This window comes from Lepisma saccharinum, chromosome 4, assembly GCF_977018435.1.
Source record: "Lepisma saccharinum chromosome 4, izLepSacc3.1, whole genome shotgun sequence".
NCBI classification, from domain to species: Eukaryota; Metazoa; Arthropoda; class Insecta; order Zygentoma; family Lepismatidae; genus Lepisma; species Lepisma saccharinum.
The window spans coordinates 75,107,268-75,128,144 of record NC_139232.1 but is presented as its reverse complement, the minus strand read 5'-3'; the positions used below and the strand labels follow the sequence as shown (position 1 = coordinate 75,128,144).

The 20,877-nt window shown below is 37.9% G+C and overlaps 1 protein-coding gene across 1 annotated transcript in view; it reads left to right on the top strand.

Annotated features, from left to right (window-relative positions):
• The window catches only part of kl-2 (dynein heavy chain 2, axonemal kl-2), a 373,042-nt gene that overhangs the window by 338,807 nt on the left and 13,358 nt on the right, over positions 1-20,877 (top strand). The window contains exons 85-86 of the mRNA XM_083120771.1: positions 9,151-9,305; positions 11,098-11,193. Of these exons, the coding sequence (XP_082976897.1) occupies positions 9,151-9,305; positions 11,098-11,193 (251 nt within the window). The remainder of the gene's footprint in view (positions 1-9,150; positions 9,306-11,097; positions 11,194-20,877) is intronic.

Here is a 20,877-nt window from a genome sequence, read left to right as displayed (position 1 = left end):
TAAAAAACTGTATTTTCTTTTAATTGTGCAAAGTTGTTGCTCTTCCACGAAATTCTTACAATTTTAGTTCATAAGAAACCCGTTTGCACTGAGACCTACGGAAAAGAAAACAATCTCGTTTATTGCAAGAAGTGGGTCTTGACAGTAGTCACACGCGAGCAAGAGACGGGAGATAATCAAACAGAATGAATATTGGATTTTATGTACTAGAACATTGTCCGTTACAGGATTAACTGGTAAGAGAAGATTCTCTTGGGAGAGAACACAACCTTTCCCTGGCACAAAACAAAACAAAAAAATCGGGCCTGTAAATTTCATTCTGGTTCGGCTGTCTAAAACACATCGTAAAAAAAAGTCACGTATTCTTTGCTTCAGTTAACTTCATATTCGCCCCCCTCCCCTTTTTCAGGGAGCAGTCCAAACTCTTCCTCAACTTGCATTGTAATCAACTCTGAAAAAGTAAACACACAACTTGCGATGTTTGCACCCAATGTGCATCCTAGGACACATTAAACAGTGCCGCACTCGATAATCACTCTGGTTTGGATCCCACTTTAAACTGTATATTTAGTCCCGCTTAGTTCAGCAGTAAAAAATGAACTAAAAACAAGTTTTACGAAACTTGCGTATTATTCAGATTAATCGACAATTTATTGTAGGATTCAGGAGTATTCTGGAGGTCAAACACTCGTTCCGCCAAAACTTTTCCTCTCGTATTCCTACATTGAGCATTGCGGTTTTTTTTTTTTAACAGCAGCATGCTAATGGTTCTGAAGAAAAGCGGGGATTGTATGGCTTTGGGAGATTCAAAACAATGAAGCAATGAAGCTTATTCCTTCCCACTGGATGAGTCATTGCAGTTATCAGCAAGCGAGAGCTTTCCAGACGCTAGACTAAACACTGGCGCCAGCTGCAGGGTAAACACAATGAGACCGGCTGGAAGTTAGAGCAGCAGGTGGCAGAAGGGAAATCATCGGCATTTTAAAGATAAGGCAGTTGTCGAAGACCCAACTTCTATCAGCAGTGTGAAAAATCACATTACCATGCACACCAGTGGCGGATAATGAGCTGTTGTAGGAAAAGGAAGGGGGTCACTTTTCTTTTACTTATCATGCGGTTTTTGTTTTAAAGAAGGTTTTCAGAACTGTTTGCTTTTTATTAGACGCCAAAGGAGCCGGTGTGCGCACACGAGCAAGAATATCGTGGCCGAAACAATTAGCAACGGACCCCCCCCCAACGTTTGCTGATAGATAAAGGGGAGAAGTCACTCAGACAACAAAACACTGTTTTGGCAAATTTTATGACCGGCACAGTTTGGAAACGTATGAAGCGGGAAACTGGAGTTGCAACATACGTGAGATCGATGTCAACTTTTGCGGGAAACCTAGATGACAACGCATTAAGCGGGTTGACGATCTTTAGTTGGCCCATGCGGCTTTGATTATCTGTAACAGTTTCCCTTTTTTTATGAAGGTCTACAGGGCACAAAGAACACGCTTTTAATTAAAGTGGTTACCGGAAGTTGTCTGCTACCAGGCCAAAAGTTGCTCGCTCACGGGAAATTGTTGTATCTCGAGCTCAGAGCTAGACAGATTGGTGAGACTTCCAGGCGCCACGCGTCTTGTATTTTGGAACATTCGTGCGATCTTATCTTGCATTTCTCTGGCACTGGTGAATATTTACAAGGTGGCGCATTCAGCGGGGAAAGAGCTTGACCTCCCATGCACATTGACAAAGAATGTCAATGTCCAGCGGGCATTTCGGGCTGCTTCCCTCGAGTTGTCAGCAGCTCTTAGGACAAGGAAACATGTCAAGGTCAAGTTAAAATAACGTCCAAGCTCTCTCCACATTCGATCTTCTCTTGTCGACTTACGCAGGTGTCTACTTCGAATTAAGCGAAACCAGTTTTGCGGAAGGGTCTTGTAAACAACTTCGTATTAAAAATTATCCGTATTTCGATTTATCCGTACTGAAATACATTGTAAATCCTATCTTATCGGCTGGGGAATGGGAAGAACTTCGGATTAAAGGGTACTTCGTATTAACCAATATCGTATTAACGAGGTTTTCCTGTATCTCAGTTCAACCACAAACAAACATATGTGTTCCGCAACAGTGCTGATGGTAAAAATCTGGTGACTTGAATAGTGCAAGCTGACTGCAAAATTAGCCAGCATTGACATAGTAGATATGTACAGTTCAATCCCCATAGACCTAGCACTGCGTTCAGTTGAACGATGGCTGACAACAAACAGAATCCCTGCTCTAGAGGTACAAGAGACAACCAGGCTATTGGAAGTTTGTCTAAAGCACAACTACTTTCAGTTTGTGGATAAATTGTACAATCAATCCGAGGGCCTTGCGATGGGGATTCCTATCAGTTCCTTTAGGCAACGTTGTCATGCACCTGGCTGAAAAGGAGATACTCCACACTATAGAACTACAATACATCCGATATGGAAGGTACACGGATGACACAATAGTCGTATACAAAAAGACAGAAGAACTCAACCTTCTAGTGAACAAGCTAAATAGCATCCACCCCAGGCTCAACTTCACCATAGAACAAGAAAAACATGGTAAAATCAACTTTCTGGACATCACCATGATCCGTGCACTTAACAAATTCACAACCACTGTCTTCAGAAAACCGGATGCAGGCAACCAGTTCATACATGCTCTCTCTAGCCATCCCCCCCCAAGCAAAAAGCCAATGTGTGGCTGAACTTTTATCGACAAGCCTTCTCCTACTGTTGCAGAGAAGAGGATCTATGAGAGGAGATAGCCACCATCACTGAAATAGCCCTGAAACATGGCTACATAGAAGCACAACTTTCCACTTGGTGCAGTAAAGCGGAAATACAGGTCAGACACCCTATCCAACCACAAGCAACCCAGGCACAATCAACCTCCAGCGGCCAATATAAATGGTTTGCCTTCCCCTACCATCCCACCACTTCCAACCGCATATCCAAAGCCCTTCTCCCATATGGCATCAAAGTAGCGCACAAACCCAATTCCAAAATAGCTGATAAACTGATCAAACACAAACGGCACTTCCTCTCCTCCCTTGATAACCCAGGTGTATACGATTCAGAGTGTGAATGCAAGGCACATTACATCGGCAGGTCCATCAGATCTGTCAATGAAAGAATCCAACAACACCTAACAAATGCAAAAAAAACCACTGCTGGTCTTGCTAAACATATCAAATACAATAGCCATAAAATTCAAAAGGTTCACTGCCCTCACACTTGTAGACACCAAAATCAAGGAAACGCATGCTATAATGCACTTCCCGCATGAGCTAAACATCGATAGCGGGCAAGCGCACCATACTTGGATCCTCCTACTACAACAGTTATCGCCCGGAAATAGCAGACGACATGGACCCAGACGCACAGTTAACAACAGCTCACCTAGCTGCAGCCAGAGAACCACTAACAAAAGACGCACACCAAGCAACAGTACAGCAAGTTCCAACGAGAATGGTGGCAGCAGCCACTGAAATTAATAGAACGAAGAAGAAAAAACAGTTTTGCGGATAAAGTGAGTACTAGTTTCTCCATATTTAATAACTTTCAGTTGATCATTATCCTTTTTCAGTATAGTAAAGGACCTTGTAGAACGTTGACTTTCTCACCATTTCTTTCTTGCCACATTTAACATATCTTCTCAGAAAACAATATTATTTGGTCTTTACCTGTAGCTGACTTTGGATGACATATAGTAAATTTTCTGTATTAAAACCTTCCATCAACAACTGCTTACAGTAAAATGTCCAAAATATCTGATATTCAAAGAAATATCACAACAAGAATAAATTTTCAATTCTCTCTCCAACATGGGACTTGTAGTACTCATTCTGAATTTTCAAACAAACCATAGAGCATGCAAATGTATCTACTATGTTTATGGTAATTCTGACAATTTTAAATGGATGTTAACATGTATTTGTTTATTGCATTTATAACTGTACATATAGTTTTAAACATTGGTTTGTAAATTAAATGTAAGTTAATATACTGAAATGAAGTACTCACTTACCTGCGAAACTGAAATTTATGAAAAGGTAAAGGTAAAGTGCTCCCCTGTGCTTAGCACCATGCCATGAAGGCGTATAGGGGGTGTGGGGGTAACGCCCCACACTTTCTTGATCCGGTCGTGAGTGGGGGTGATGTGATCAGCATCACGCCCCTGACAGCCTTTACCCCCCCCCCCCCCCCAGGGTTTCCCCCAGGTACCCATGTCATTCGACGCTGGGTGGGTGCCGGAGCCGCTTCCAACGTCAGAAAAGTTCCCGGATTTGAACCGGCCGGGGATCAAACCCGGGACCTTGAGCATGGTAGTGAGATGCGTTACCGACTGAGCCACCGCGGCCACCTGAAATTTATGATATTCCATTAATTTTGGTGGTTGCTACCACCATCCTCTCAAGAACTTGTTTCAATGTTGCTTGGCGAGATACTGTAATTTTGATTTTGTAGTTTTGTGGCATGCTGCTAGGTGTTGTTGCTGTTTCTTTGTGTCAACTGTTGCAGTAAAGGGATCCGGATGTGGTGTGCCTGTAGACTCTCGAAGTTCAATCCACTGTGGGAAGTGCATAATGTCATGTGCTTTCTTGATTTTTGTAGCAGTCAGTGTCAGAGCTGTATACCTGATGTGAACTTTCCTCATTTTGTTGTTGTTGTATTTGATGCATTTGGAAAGTCTGGTGATGTTCTGGTGTTTTTGTGCATCTGTTAAGTGCTGCTGGATTCTTGTGTTTGGTTTGAATTGGTGTTTTAAGTCCACTTTATGCACAGTAAGGCTAATTGGGACTGAACCTATGGATCCGAACCACTGTACCATGTGCCTCCAGGATTCTTTTGTTAATGGGTCTGATGATGTAATGTGCTTTGCACTCTCACACTGCATCCTATACACCTGAGTTGTCAAGGGTGGGGAGCAAGTATTGTTAGTGTTTCCTGTTTTTTTGGCTACCTTGGCAGTTGGTCTGTGAGCTACATTAATGTTGTAAGGGCTTTCATTAGGCAGTTGGATGTGGTAGGGTAGCAGAAGGCAAGCCACTTTTTCTTGATGCTGGGTGTTAGCTGTGGTTGGCTAGAATGCCTTATCTGCATTTCAGCCTTGCTACACCAAGAGGATGGATGGAATTCAGTGTAACCATGTTTTTGACCTAATTCTGAAATAGTGGTTATCTCTTCCCTTGGATCCTCATCATCTGGACAGTAAGAGAAAGCTCTTTGGAAAAACTTTAGCCCCACTATTGCCTTTTGATTGGGTGGATGGTAGGTGAGGGCATGAATATATTGGCTGCCTGCATCTGATTTTATGTACACATTGTTAGCTGCCTTTCAACTGAATTTATTACTATCTTCGTGTGGATTGAATTTCGCATGTCTACAATGTCAGTGCTGGTAGCTATTTTGTCACTCTCCGCTTGCACTATGGATGTTATTAGGTCTTTATTAGGTCTTTAGCATCGGTATCGTTGTTGAACACATATGAGTCATTCCATGGGAAATCAACAAAGTCCTCAACCTGACCATCACCGATTTTCATGAAATTTAGGGAGTTGAAACTGAGCATGGAACTTAGTAACTATGGAATTTTTGAGTGTCGATTGTCTTGTAATTGTTAAATTATTCAAGGTCAAAGTTTGCATAAATTGATCTTTTTGAGCCCGCTTAGCTGTATTAAATGTGCTGTAACTCCGCCCCTATTTCACCTAGGAAGCTCAAATGAAGCTTATTGTACAGGGAATTGAACAACTTTCCAGTGATATATAACAAGCCTACCTTTGGATAAAAATATAATTTTGTCACGTGACCTTGGCCTTTGACCTTGAATATCTCAAAACACGTCATCACCAAAAATCATGAAAAACATATATTTGGTCCCTCATACCATACTCTAAAACATATCAAAATATGATTCTGGGACTGCAATGGGATCAGAAGATACAAAATAATATGTGTAACTATGTGACTGATAAAAGCATCATTACGTGAACTATGACGAGTCAAATTTCCCTTAACACCCCCCCCCCCCCACTTACAAAATGTAAAGGAGTTATCCTGGGTATAATTGGTCATGAATGAAATAAGTTATGCACAGGGAGATCCCTAGCCGTTTGTTTCAAGCGCAGGTCCAGCATATTGTTGACCGCCATATTGAATTCAACGAAAAATTTCAAAGGAAAGGAGGTGATGTGATACATCAAATCAGGCTAGAATTTCACGAGAAATGAAGTGACGAAGATTTTTCCAACATATATTTAACCAGCAAAAAGTTATTACTGCTTGCTTGTAACCATTTTCTCCTTTTCGAGGTGTTAAAAACAAAGCACTAAAATGCTCCTAACGTGTTAGGGACTCATCGAGATCACGCTGACATCTCGGGAGAGAAAGAAGTATACCTAGGTACGCACCATTGCATATGATTTTAATCAGAGACATTCATTAAATAGTTGAATAGTGAAGAATATTGGGAAAAGTATCTCAAACAAACATTTCCTTTGGAATGAAAAAATCTTCAGTGACAAGGCTAATTTTTATGTTCACTGTGAAGTTAATAAAAAGAATATGCAATACCTGTGATTTGATAATCTACAGTACACAGATCCCAGCCGAATGGTTGTTGCTGGTAAGCTAATGTTGTGGTATAGTGTATGGAGAACGGGAGTGGTTGGTGCATATTCAACAACGGAACCTTAAATGGTGAGGGCTTCTTGGATTTAAGTGAACAGGTTTTTCATCCTTGCTTACGGGATATGGCACTTTTCCAGAGTTTTGTAACAGGACAGTGTGTGACCACACTATGTGGACATTGTGGCAATTTCTTCATGGTAAATTTCTAGGTAGATTGATGGGCAGATGGGGATTTATTAAAAAGGCTGCACATTCCCCAGATCTAACATCTTAGGAGGATATTTACCCTCACAAACATTTGAAGAGAATGGTGCATGCACTAAAATTCCGTGATATTGACCATCTGAGAGAAGGCATAGTTGCTGCTTGTGATGATGTTGCACATGCTACATTGCCAAATGTTCTATGTGAGTGTGAGAGACGTCAACGAGTGTGCTCACAGGAACATTAACAACATTATAATGTGCATATATCGTAAGTCAAAGATATGCGTATAACTTTTTGCTGGCTAAAGATACGTTGGAAAAACCTTTGTCACTTCATTTCTCGTGAAATTCTAGCCTGATTTGATGTTTCACATCACCCCCTTTCCTTTGAAATTTTTCGTTGAATTCAATATGGCGGTCAACAATATGCTGGACCTGCGCTTGAAACAAACGGCTAAGGATCTCCCTGTACCTAACCTATTTCATTCATGAACAATTATACACAGGATAACTCCTTTACATTTTGTAAGGGGGGGTGTTAAGGGAAATTTGACTCGTCATAGTTCATGTAGTCACATAGTTACACATATTATTTTGTATCTTCTGATACCATTGCAGTCCCAAAATCATATTTTGAAATGTTTTAGAGTATGGCATGAGGGACCAAATCTATTTTTTTCATGATTTTTGGTGATGACATGTTTTGAGATATTCAAGGTCAAAAGCCAAGGTCACGTGACAAAATTATATTTTTATCCAAAGTAGGCTTGTTATATATCACTGGAAAGCTTGTTCAATTCCCTGTACAATAAGCTTCATTTGAGCTTCCTAGGTAAAATAGGGGCGGAGTTACAGCACATTTAATACAGCTAAGCGGGCTCAAAAAGAGCAATTTATGCGAACTTTGACCTTGAATAATTTAACAATTACAAGACAATCGACACTCAAAATTTCCATAGTTACTAAGTTCCATGCATAGTTTCAACTCCCCAAATTTAATGAAAATTGGAGATGGTCAGGTTGGAAATTGCACATATCTGTGTTGATTTCGCATGGAATGAATGACTCATATGTTAGTTTGTGGTTGAATTTTGATATTGTTTTTTGGCAACTTTGTTAGGTGAACCGCTGGCTGGTTGAAGCCTGCTATTATGAGATGCTTAAAATATCCTGGTTAATGTAATTGGGGGATGCCGTAGGAAATTGCAGGTGAAGGACGAGGGTTGAGGAGGAAATGGTGGTGTTGTTGACTGTTCAGTGTATTAATTTGCTACTGCATCATTCTTTCCCTGGAACATGTGATAAATGTAAGTTGTGTGTTAGGACTGACTGGATATTGATACATTAGTATCGGTCAGTATTAATTATATTGTGAATATTTAGGCTGGTTGTATCTTGCTCTACTTTCTTCAACATTAAAATAGAATTCAGCCAAGATATGAGCAAAATAATACCTAATGGGGTTATACATGTTTCAGGAATTGAATGTGTTCATTGCTCATTGATTCGTATACACTCAAAGAAATACTATTTTCACAAGACTCTTTTTTCTTTTTTTTTTCTTCAAAGAATCAGTTTCATGAAAAAAGTATATACTTCTTTCTAGTATATACAGATTATGGTGTTTTTTCTGCACTGCTTTCCTCCATATCCCAATTCAAAAAAAATGTTTGTAATAGTATTTTTTTTTCTACAGAAGTGAAATGTAAGCTTTTGTGTACCTGTTATTTTTTATTTGAAATGAATCACTATAGAATTTGAAGCATACAGTACTTATTGTTGATAGAAACATTTCAACTCTTTGCATAAAGCTTCCAACATGTCAAATACAGTTTGCCTGGCATTTCATAGAGATTAATTTCAGTTGAAAATTAATAACAAGCAATGCATGCAATTAAAAAGATTTTTTTGTACCAGTTTGAATTTCCTAAAGCTCAGAGCCACATTATCAATATCCTATTTTCACTCTTGGAATTGCCAGTGATGCTTTCAAATGTAGCTCCATTTTATAACATGGTTGTGAGCTCTGCATGTTGCCTAATGGTACAGGTTTGATTCCTGGTGGGAACTCCAAAAATGTCAGTGTTGAGTCAACATCATGAGTACAACTGGGGGCTACTTGGAAGTAATAGTAGTAGAATCTCATTTTGAAAGTCATAAAACAGTTGGGACGGGACATAAAAGATGGAAAGTAACTTGGTATGCCTTGGCCCTCGAAGGGCTGGTTGCACCCTTTTTTCTTTTTAAAATATGGTTTTATTCAATATTACATTTTGATTTTGTTTTTGTAGCTTACCCATCATTGAAACCATTAGGCTCTTGGACCAGAGACTTAATTAGTCGTGTGGAACAGTTCTCATCATGGGCACAAACAACTCATCCACCTGTGCAGTTCTGGCTCTCAGCCTTTACGTTCCCTACAGGATTTCTCACGGCTGTGCTTCAGGTATTATTGTTATTGAGCATATTACATACAAGTATGTTGAATGTGTAGTTTAGTGTAGTTATGTTACCATATGCAAAATTTCTGAGCTAGGACATTTACTTTCTAAAATAGAGGATATTTTATTTAAAAAATAATAAATTTGAAAATATTAACAATGCAGTGTCTGTTGCTAAAGAACTTCTGTTGGCAAATGTAAAATCTGTGATTCTTCTATAGCAAATTAAAACATAACAATTAATATTACTGTGGTACCCAAATTTAACCTTCCTAGATTTTACATTTTCCTGCCATTATACATTCAATCCCCAAGATTCCACTGTAATAAGAAGAAGAAGAAATAAAAATAAATAATGTAAATAGTTAGTTTCAATATATCAATATATATATATATATGTATGTTAACGAAAGCATTGCAAAAATAACAGGACTTTCTCAACACAATATAGAAAAAGGTTCCAAAGAAAGGAAGGTAAATTTATAATAGTGCTACAAGATTAAATAGAGTATCTTTTGAACACTAAACAGAGTTAATCATTGACGAAGCCTTCAGTATCTTACTAACAAAAAATAACCTAAACTTACAGGACCATTTCATCACCAGGATGACTGTCTTTATTAGAGAACACCACAGGTAAAAAATATGCACCACTTTTGTACATGAATCAGAAGGTTAATAAACAATGCACCCACATTTTATTTCCAAGCTTTACCATTCAACGAGAAATTTGTAATATTGTGATAGAGGTGGAATGTGTACAACTTAAATAAGAAAAGATAAAAATAATAATAATAATAAAATTCAACCTGTGACCAATGACATTCTTAACATCAGATTCATCATCCATGCTATCTCACCCAAAAAGACTATTTGAAACAGTGGAATTATTATTGTATTTGATATATAATGCATGCATGTATGTATATATATGTGTGTGTGTGAGTGTGTGTACACACAAGCAAATGTGTGCATATGCACACACATGCCAGAGATATTAATAAAAGTAACCAAAAACTAATCACATTATTTATTCTTGAGTGTCGCACATCAGTGCTCTTTTGAACCTGGTAAATACCAAAAGGGAGTGTGGGGGAGGAAGGTCAGCAACTGCATCCAAGCAATTTATATATTGTTATTAATGAGAGGGTGATAATTTTATAGATTCTTAAATACATGTACAAGGTAAATATTAAATGTTTTATCATAAATTTGTACAATTATGATTTTTATCGAAAGCTTTGCCATTCCAGAAATAAATTGTTCCCACTGATGTGTTCAGCTTTATTTGGTTGTGTGGTGGGATGAGCATGGCGCATCCTTTTCATGTTCTTAGGTTTTTCAATTTACAATATGAAATTTTGACAATATCAATAAAAGTACTGAAATAAAATTTACTGAAACAAAAAGCCAACTTTCCACTGATCCAATATAAAATTGCTTAAGTTCCTTGAATAATGTCGATGGTAATTAATATTTGAAACTAGATGTCTACAATGGGTTTTAGTTTTGAATAAGAAACTGCTTATTTAGAATTTTACTTTACAAAACCATGACATATGTTTATATACATAAAAAATAATAATAAAATGGCAGAATTGTGGGTTAAATTACAGGCTGTTTGTAGAAATAAGATAGAAAAATGTAGTGACAAAACAACACTAAAATGCATATATTTTGGCAAATATCAATACAGTACTGATTAATCTGTGCTGACCCTAGTGTAAGCAGTTTGGTTATGTTCATATATATGTAATGTAAATATAAAATACATGCATGTGTTTGCTTTGATTGCAGACTGCTGCCCGTCAGGCTGGGATTTCAGTGGATCTTCTCTCATGGGAATTCACAGTTTTTGTCGCTGATGATTCTCAGATTACACAGAGGCCACTTGTAAGTAAAGTGGAACCCTGATTTTTACATTCCTGCATTTTACATTTTAGTGCTTAATATGTTCAGCCAGATCCTGGCAAAAGTCCATGTTAAATAATCGGTATTTTAGCTTGATCCTACATTTGCCTTAACTCCCATTTCGTGCTTTATATATTTTCCCAAACTGAGGAGATTTCGTAAAATTTGCCAGAAGGCTGTTCTGTTGACTGCAAGACTTTTCCTGCCTTTTTTTTTTCTGCACCAGTTTTATTCACTAAGCGAACTTGTACATCTTACAAGTAGACTCTTCAAACAAAAAGAGAGAGAAGAGGCAAAGTTGGGCAGAAATGAATGAACACAGGTTGCATTTGTCACATCTCCCTTGAGGGATACGAAGGAGATAAAGTAGATTTTTAGATTCTCCTTCAAGTAGATAGCAGTAGATAGAGCTTCTGCCTTATGATTGGAGTTCAAGTGCACTATTGCCAAACTGAGAGTGGCTAACTGTTGCTTTCCTCAGGTTTCAAGCACAATCTTAGAATATGACTGATGTGTTTTTTGCCCTTTCCTCTTCTTCAGATAACATGCATGATAAACTGACAACAGGGTACGATCACTAATCACTTTTCCCCTGCATTATTAGATAAACCTCCCTAGTTGGTGAGGGGAGGTATGGGCTGAAAATTTGTTGTGGAAACTTTTCCTTACTCCTTGCCAGCAACATTGTTGGCTATGTATTTCTGAAGAATTTGCCAACCTCGGGCATGCAATTCTGGATAAAAGAACTATACTTTTTCTTTTAGAATGAAGCTGAAAGTGCACAACAAGTGTCACTATTTTTTCTGTGCCAGATGGGTGAAAAACCTATTGCATTCCTTTCACAACCATCCTTTGGGGGGTGACACACTTGAAGTTATGTGTTGGGGGACAGGAATTGTTTTTCCTACAAAGATCACGTGACTCACCAGTGTACAGTACAGTGACTTTACCAGAAAAAATAATGTGGAGGCAGAGGGAGGCGAGATGAGGTGAATCCTGAAGAAGAATTCTGAATCTAACAATAAATGGTCGATTAAGAGTCATTATTTTGAAATTCGAACAAAAAAGTGTTATTTGGATAGTTGTATTTTTTGATCTCAGTGATTTTTTTATATGTTGAAGTAGGTCATAAGAAATTAATATTCTGTAATTTTGAGACCCTAAAAAAATTTTCCTGGCCTGTAAAAAATGTCAAAGTTCAAGGTCATACCATACATTTTTCATGAAAAGTGAAACATGAGTAACTTCGGAGTGCTGTATCTTCGGAAAGCAACAACAACACAAACATTTGTTTTGATATACGGTTAGTACAAGACTGTTTCCTTGTATACATTCAATTGTTTTGATGGGGTATTGTTGCTTTCCATTATTATGCGGCAACAAAGAGGGTCCAAAATGCAGTTTTTGCCTGTTTTCAGTCTTTAATATCTTCGTTTAGCAACACTATCCCAAAATTTTGTTTACTGGGTATGGAAGCTCACTATTAGGACAAGCTACCTGATATAGCACATTACTTGGATATTGAAGCTGTTCGCAGATATAATCCTTTTAAACACTCAAAAAATGCAAAATCGGCAACTTGAGAATTAGGCTTATCTCAAAACAGCGGAAGAGTAGAAAAAAAATTAGTATGCCATCTTGTAGCTCAATATACGTATGTACTAACACATTGAAATGAAAAATCATTGGGGCCTTGTCCCATTTTTGAGAAAAAAAAAATTCAAAATTTTAAGAAATGTCAATGTAAATTAACACACTTTCTCTCCTATCAGAAAGTGGAACAGCCATTTCTCCTCAATTTCTTTGTTCCAAATGGAACAGTCAATGTCTTGAAAAGTTGTGGGATAGTTTTGGCTTTTATTTCTTTGATGGATAGCGTAGTGGTAATGCCACCTCCTTCTAATCAAAGGTTCCCAGGTTTGATGCAAGGTGGAAGTGCAAATGATTCGGATTTCACTTTAAACTGCAAATCTCCAGTCCCGATTAGCCGTCTTGTGCATAAAGTGGGTTTAAAGACAAAACTTTACATACAGTGGTGTACCAAGGACTTTTGAAATGGGGGGGTATACATTTTTACAAAAGTCAGCTATCATTTCGCCACCTTTCCCAACTTTTGACATTCTTTTTACTGGGCCAAAGGGGAGTTATGATTCCCTCCAGTCTCCATTTTTGGCACACCACTATATATTTTTTTGGAATTCATGCGATGGGTGTATGTTTTTCAATATAATTCATGAAAATCCCAGATGCAATTTCCGAGACAGCCATCGCTAATCCCTCCTTCTGCAAATAGATCTTGTCATTAAAATTAAAATAATTGTACCCTGAGCAAAAGTGAAACCATCTTACATATTTCCAGGCTATAATAAAGATATTAGAGAGGGAGCTCGAAGAATGGAGTTATCTGAGCATGTAATTGAAGAAGGGCATAGAATCAGGAAAAGAGAGATGGTCAAAATTGAAAATAAACCAATAGGTAGAAATGTGTATGAAGTGGCATATATCTGTAAAGATAGAAGTAATAAATTGAACAGGGAGAATGGAAATTTAGATGAATTATGGATCCAGATGTTTAAGCGATGGGATAAGAGCAAGGAGGGGGGGGATTGGTTTCCAGGTCACTCCGGCCATAATCAACGCAACCCGTGAGATCCAAGATTTCCAGTTTAAAATTACGTATCAGTACCTTTTTTAATCATGATCTTTTACTATCACCTTTTCCTTGTTCTTTTGTGTAAATTGACGTAGGCATGAAGTAATTCCGATTGCCAAGAAGTGCACCTGAGGAAAGCACCAGTTGCGTCTCGAAACTTTGTATTTTCTATAAAACATATACGACCGTAAGTAATCATTTTTATAGTATTTTTTAAGTACTTATATCACACATGCCTTTTTATAAAATGAGCTGGAAAAGGTGGCAAAATGATAGCTGACTATTGTAAAAATGTATATTCCCCCCATTTCGAGAGTACTTGGTAAGCCACTGTATGTAAAGTTTTGTCTTTAAACCCACTTTATGCACAAGATGGCTAATTGGGACTGGGGATTTGTAGTTTAAAGTGAAATCCGAACTACTTGTACTTCGACCTTGCATCAAACCCAGGACATTACCACTACGCTATCCATCAAAGAAATAAAAGCCAAAACTATCCCACAACTTTTCAAGACATTGACTGTTCCATTTGGAACAAAGAAATTGAGGAGAAATGGCTGTTCCACTTTCTGATAACGGCTCCAAAGGCGGAAGAAGATGAATGACCATCTCAACGGCGGAGGAGGCGGAAAACCAAGAGGAGTAATACCTCTTTAAAAATCCTTGGTCCATCTGGCTCCGGATGGTAGCACCTTGTAAGGGCCCCTTGCCAGGGTTACGGCGAAGACCTCAACAGCTGATGCGGCGGAGAAGGAGTCCTTTGGTACGGCGCAGAAGGCGAAAGAGGCAACCCTCCCTTTTGGGGTTGAATAAAAAGGGAACCACTGCCTTGTGGTGAAGCGTGATCTTCGAAGGCTAAGGGAGACAACCCTGACAGAAAACAGCATGCTTGGATGCTTCAGGTGGCAGCCCCACCACCAAGCTCGGGTGCTGTAGGCCAATAACCTGCACACCTTAAATTGCTTTATTAAAGAAACTAAAGTGAAACGAAACTGGATGGATGCTTTGATGACAACCTTTGATGTTAAAAGGAAAACGAATATAGGATGTTGGAATATCAGAACTTTGAAAGGAAGTTCAAAACTAAAACAAGTGGAAAGAGAAATGAAAAAATACAAACTAGAAATTCTTGGGTTGAGTGAGGTGAGATGGGTAGACTTTGGTGAAATAACAACACAAGAAGGAAATACAATGTTGTACTCAGGACAAATAGGAGATAATGCAGAACACAGGAATGGCGTAGGGATACTCCTAAACAGACTGGCAAAGAAGAGCCTAATAGAATGGAAACTCATCTCCGACAGAATTAATACAGCTAGGTTTAGAACCTGCTTTAGAAATATAACTATAATACAATGTTATGCTCCCACAGAGATGACAGAAATTGAGAGGAAAGATGAATTTTACCAACAACTAAATGACACAATAAAAAATGTGAAGAAGAGAAATATTTTGATCCTCATGGGTGACATGAATGCCAAGGTAGGTTCGCAAAATGAAGGATTGGAACATATAATGGGGAAACATGGTTTGGGAGACATAAATGATAATGGAGAAAGATTGGTAAACCTATGTGCATATCACGAATTGGTCATTGGAGGAACAATCTTCCCTCATAAAAACTGTCACAAAGTAACTTGGGTTTCACCAGATAGCATTACAGAAAACCAAATAGACCATAAAACAATAAGCAGGAAGTTTAGGAGATTGCTAATGGATGTAAGAAATAAAAGAGGAGCAGATGTAGCCAGCGACCATCATCTTGTGGTAGCCAAATTTAAGCTAAAAATAATGTCAACATCCAAGAAGTTTGAAGGAAGAAAAAAGAAAATTAATGTTCAAAGATTGACAGAGAAAGAAAAACAAAAGGAATTTAAATTAGAAATAAATAATAGATTCCAAGCTCTCTCGGAAAGTACACAGCATGAACCAGATATTGAAACAAATTGGGAAAATGTGAAGAGAATCTACTTAGAAACTGGAGAGAAGGTACTGGGAATTAGAAATCAACTACAAAAAGACTGGATGTCTGAAGACACTTGGGAAGTAATAAGAAATAGGAAAGAAGCAAAACAAAAAATAAACCAAAGCAGAACAAGACTACAGAAAGCAGCAGCCCAAACAGAGTACTCGGAAATAGATAAAAAGGTGAAGAAATGTGTGAGGAGAGATAAGAGGGAATGGGTAGAGGACTTAGCACAAAATGCAGAAGAGGCAGAAAAGAGAGGTGACTTAAAACAGCTGTATGACATAACTAAGAAATTATCCAGAAAAACATTCAGGAAGAGTAAACCGGTGAGAAATAGAAATGGTACTCTATTGCTAACCCAAGAAGAACAAATGGAAAGATGGAGAGAATATTTTTCACACATATTGAATAGAGATGGGAAAAGAGAAGAAGAAACCTGTAATCGAACAAGAACAGAAGGAAATAGAAAAGATAACCAAAATTAAATTAGGGCCCCCAACTAGGGCAGAAGTTAGGCTAGCAATAAAGCAAATTAAGAATGGCAAGGCTCCTGGAATGGATAACATAAATCCGGAACTAATTAAAGCTAATGTGGAAACTTCCATTGATCTCTTACAACCGATGTTAGAGAAAATATGGAATGAAGAAAAAGTTCCATTAGAATGGAGAGAAGGTTTAATAGTAAAGCTGCCAAAAAAGGGAGATACAACTAACTGTAAAAACTGGAGGGGAATTACTTTGCTAAGTATACCAAGCAAGATACTATCGAGAATAATCTTAAATAGAGTGAAGGATGTTGTAGAATCAAGATTGAGGAAAGAACAAGCTGGTTTCCGCAGACAACGTAGTTGTGTCGATTTAATAAATACTCTAAGAATAATTCTGGAACAAAACAATGAATGGCAAGCCACCTTATATCTTACGTTCATCGATTTTGAAAAGGCTTTTGACTCACTAAATAGAAGAGTCATGTGGCAGACACTAGCAGAATATGGCATTCCAACGAAGATATTAAACCTAATGAAAGATATGTACGAAGGTTTCAGGTGCAAAATCCTACATGAAGGACAGCTTACAGAATACATAGATGTTACAAATGGAGTGAGACAGGGCTGCATTCTATCTCCGACAATATTTCTGCTAGTACTAGATGCAGTTATGAAGAAAACGATGGGTTGCAGGAAAAGAGGAATACAATGGGGACTCAAAGATAGACTAGAAGATCTAGATTTTGCGGATGACATCTGCTTATTATCTCAAAGACTTGGCGACATGAAGGAGAAACTAAAAAGACTACAGGAGGAAGCAAAGATAGCAGGACTCACTATTAATGTGAACAAGACTAAAGAAATGGGAGTCAATACAAGAGGAAAAGAAAAATTGAATGTTTGTCATGAGCTGGTTGAACAAGTAGAATCATTTACATACTTAGGAAGTGTCATAACAAAAGAAGGAGGTTCAGATGAAGACATGCAAAACAGAATCAAGAAAGCCAATGTGGCATTTATACAACTGTATCCCATTTGGAAAACCTGCAATGTTTCTAGAAAGACAAAAATAAGGATATTCAATACAAATGTAAAGTCAGTTTTACTGTATGCTTGTGAAACATGGAAAACCACACAAGCTAACACGAAAAGGATACAAACCTTTATTAATTGCTGTCTCAGGCGTATCCTCAATATAAAATGGCCAGAAATAATATCAAATGAAGAATTATGGAGAGAAACTAAACAACAGCCAATTGCAGCCCAAATAAAAAGAAGAAAATGGAGTTGGTTAGGACACACCTTAAGAAAACCAGCTGGAGCAATAGAGAAAGCAGCCTTAGCCTGGAACCCCCAAGGAGACCGGAAAATAGGACGTCCGAAGAAGACATGGAAGAGAACAGTAGAAGAAGAAGCAGCCGAGAAAGGAAAAACATGGAGAGAGGTCAAGGAGTTGGCACGTCACAGAGCCAATAGGAGGCGTTTCACTGAAGCCCTATGCTCCTGATGGAGCAAAAGGAATTGAGTCAGTAAGAGCAAAAGTGAAACCATCTTACATATTTCCAGGCTATAATAAAGATATTAGAGAGGGAGCTCGAAGAATGGAGTTATCTGAGCATGTAATTGAAGAAGGGCATAGAATCAGGAAAAGAGAGATGGTCAAAATTGAAAATAAACCAATAGGTAGAAATGTGTATGAAGTGGCATATATCTGTAAAGATAGAAGTAATAAATTGAACAGGGAGAATGGAAATTTAGATGAATTATGGATCCAGATGTTTAAGCGATGGGATAAGAGCAAGGAGGGGGGGGATTGGTTTCCAGGTCACTCCGGCCATAATCAACGCAACCCGTGAGATCCAAGATTTCCAGTTTAAAATTACGTATCAGTACCTTTTTTAATCATGATCTTTTACTATCACCTTTTCCTTGTTCTTTTGTGTAAATTGACGTAGGCATGAAGTAATTCCGATTGCCAAGAAGTGCACCTGAGGAAAGCACCAGTTGCATCTCGAAACTTTGTATTTTCTATAAAACATAAACGACCGTAAGTAATCATTTTTATAGTATTTTTAAGTACTTATATCACAAACGCCTTTTTATAAAATGAGCTGGAAAAGGTGGCAAAATGATAGCTGACTATTGTAAAAATGGTTTATTCCCCCCATTTCGAGAGTACTTGGTAAGCCATTGTATGTAAAGTTTTGTCTTTAAACCCACTTTATGCACAAGACGGCTAATTGGGACTGGGGATTTGTAGTTTAAAGTGAAATCCGAACCACTTGTACTTCGACCTTGCATCAAACCCAGGACATTACCACTATGCTACAGTGGCGAAGCTAAGGTGTAAATACTGGGTAGGCTGAAAAACCTGCTTATATTTTTTAATACAGCAGGTCCATGCGTCGATTCTTTTTGGTCGCAAAAGTATCAATTACTCTTTCCTTGAAGCCTTTATCAATAGAAAGTTATTTAACCATTTTTTTCAATGGTTATTGTACTGAGAGAACTTAATCTTTCATTTTTCATTGAATTGCGGAGATAATTTTTTACTCTCTTGAGGGTGCTCATACTTCTTTCGGAGGAAGCTGTTGTAACAGGGAATGTCAAGACCAACTTGATAAGTTGTGTCACTTCTTTGTAGATTGTTTGAAGATCATTGCTAACTATGAATTTTAGAAGGTCTGCAGGAGGTAAATGCTTTTCTTCATCAGCATAGATATTCTTTAAATCATTTTCTAATCGTTCTTTGTTGAAAAATGGATATGTGGACAGAAGGTTATTTAATTTCATCACAGGAAAATGTAGTTTATATCCCCCAAACTATTTTGGTCTAGCAATTCAACAAATTTTATCTTTTCAAGATCTCCAAAACGTATTTCCATTTGTACAGTCAGTGTGTCCAAGATTTCGTAGGTTAAGCATCTTAGAGCCACGAAGTCTTGTTCACTTACATTTATTTCACTGCAAATCCTCTTAGAGTTTTCAACATATCATTTCACAGTATTATATTTTTATAACATAAATACACTATGCGACACACACAGAAACACACGCGCGCATGCACTTGAAGTAAATTAACATTCAATAATGCAGCGCGTGAACGACGTACTTTGCACAAGAAGACTAGAAGCACAACAGGTCGGTTCTGAGGCTAGCCGCTTTCACCCAGCAAATCGGCAGTCCTCTCCCCTTACACTCCCCTTCCACCTATGCAGAGCTCACGCTATAGCTGCCTTTTAACGCGAGGCTTTTCGTCAAAAGCCTCACAGTTCGGGCCGAACGCGCTCTCCTCTTTCTGGCCTGACTGACGAGATATCTGAAAGGATCGGCGGAACCAAACGTTCGGATTACATATTTTAATTCGTTTTAACGAACTTTGATTGTTACAGGGTACAAGAACATTTTAATTTCAACATTTTTTGGGTAGGCTAAGCCTCAAAAGCCTCATAGGAGCTTCGCCACTGCTATGCTATCCATCAAAGAAATAAAAACCAAAACTATCCCACAACTTTTCAAGACATTGACTGTTCCATTTGGAACAAAGAAATTGAGGAGAAATGGCTGTTCCACTTTGATAGGGAAGAAAGTGTGTTAATTTTAATTTACATTGGCAATTCTTAAAATTTTGAATTTTTTTCTCGAAACTGGGACAAGGCCCCAATGATTTTTCATTTTCTTGTGTTAGTACATATATTGAGCTACAAGATGGCATACTAATTTTTTTTCTACCCTTCCGCTGTTTTAAGATAAGCCTAATTCTAAAGTTGCCGATTTTGCATTTTTTGAGTGTTTAAAGGGTTATATCTGTTAACAGCCTCAATATCCAAGTAATGTGCTATATCAGGTAGCTTGTCCTAATAGTGAGCTTCCATGCCCAGTAAACAAAATTTTGTAGTAGTGTTGCTAAACCAATATATTAAGGGCCGAAAACAGGCAAAAACTGCATTTTGGACCCTCTTTGTTGCCACATAACAATGGAAAGCAACAATGCCCCATCAAAACAATTGAATGTATACAAGGGAACAGTCTTATACTAACCGTATATCAAAACAAAAGTTTGTGGTGTTGTTCCTTTCCAAAGATACAGCACTACGAAGTTACTCATGTTTCACTTTTGATGAAAAATGTATGGTATGACCTTGAACTTTGACATTTTCTACAGGGCAGGGAAAATTTTTTCAGGGTCTCAAAATTACAGAATATTAATTTCTTATGACCTACTTCAACATATAAGAAAATCAAGCCAAACAAACTTTGTTCGAATTTCAAAATAATGGCTCTTAATGTAAGAGTTAATAAAGATCCACCTGTTTTGACATCTAAAAATGAGGTTTGATTAAGCTCATGTTGAATTCATGTTATGATGTTGATTAAATCTAGAATGCTTCAGTTGCAGTAAATAAAGATGAACTCCTCCTTAACTTGTAAGTGTTTACCCTTTACTCTAAACTTTTAAATCTAGCATGAGTTGCCAATTAACAAAGTATTTGGAGATCCCTTCCTCCTCAGGATTCTAAAGTTAACAGTAAACCTCCATTGAACCTAATAAGCAT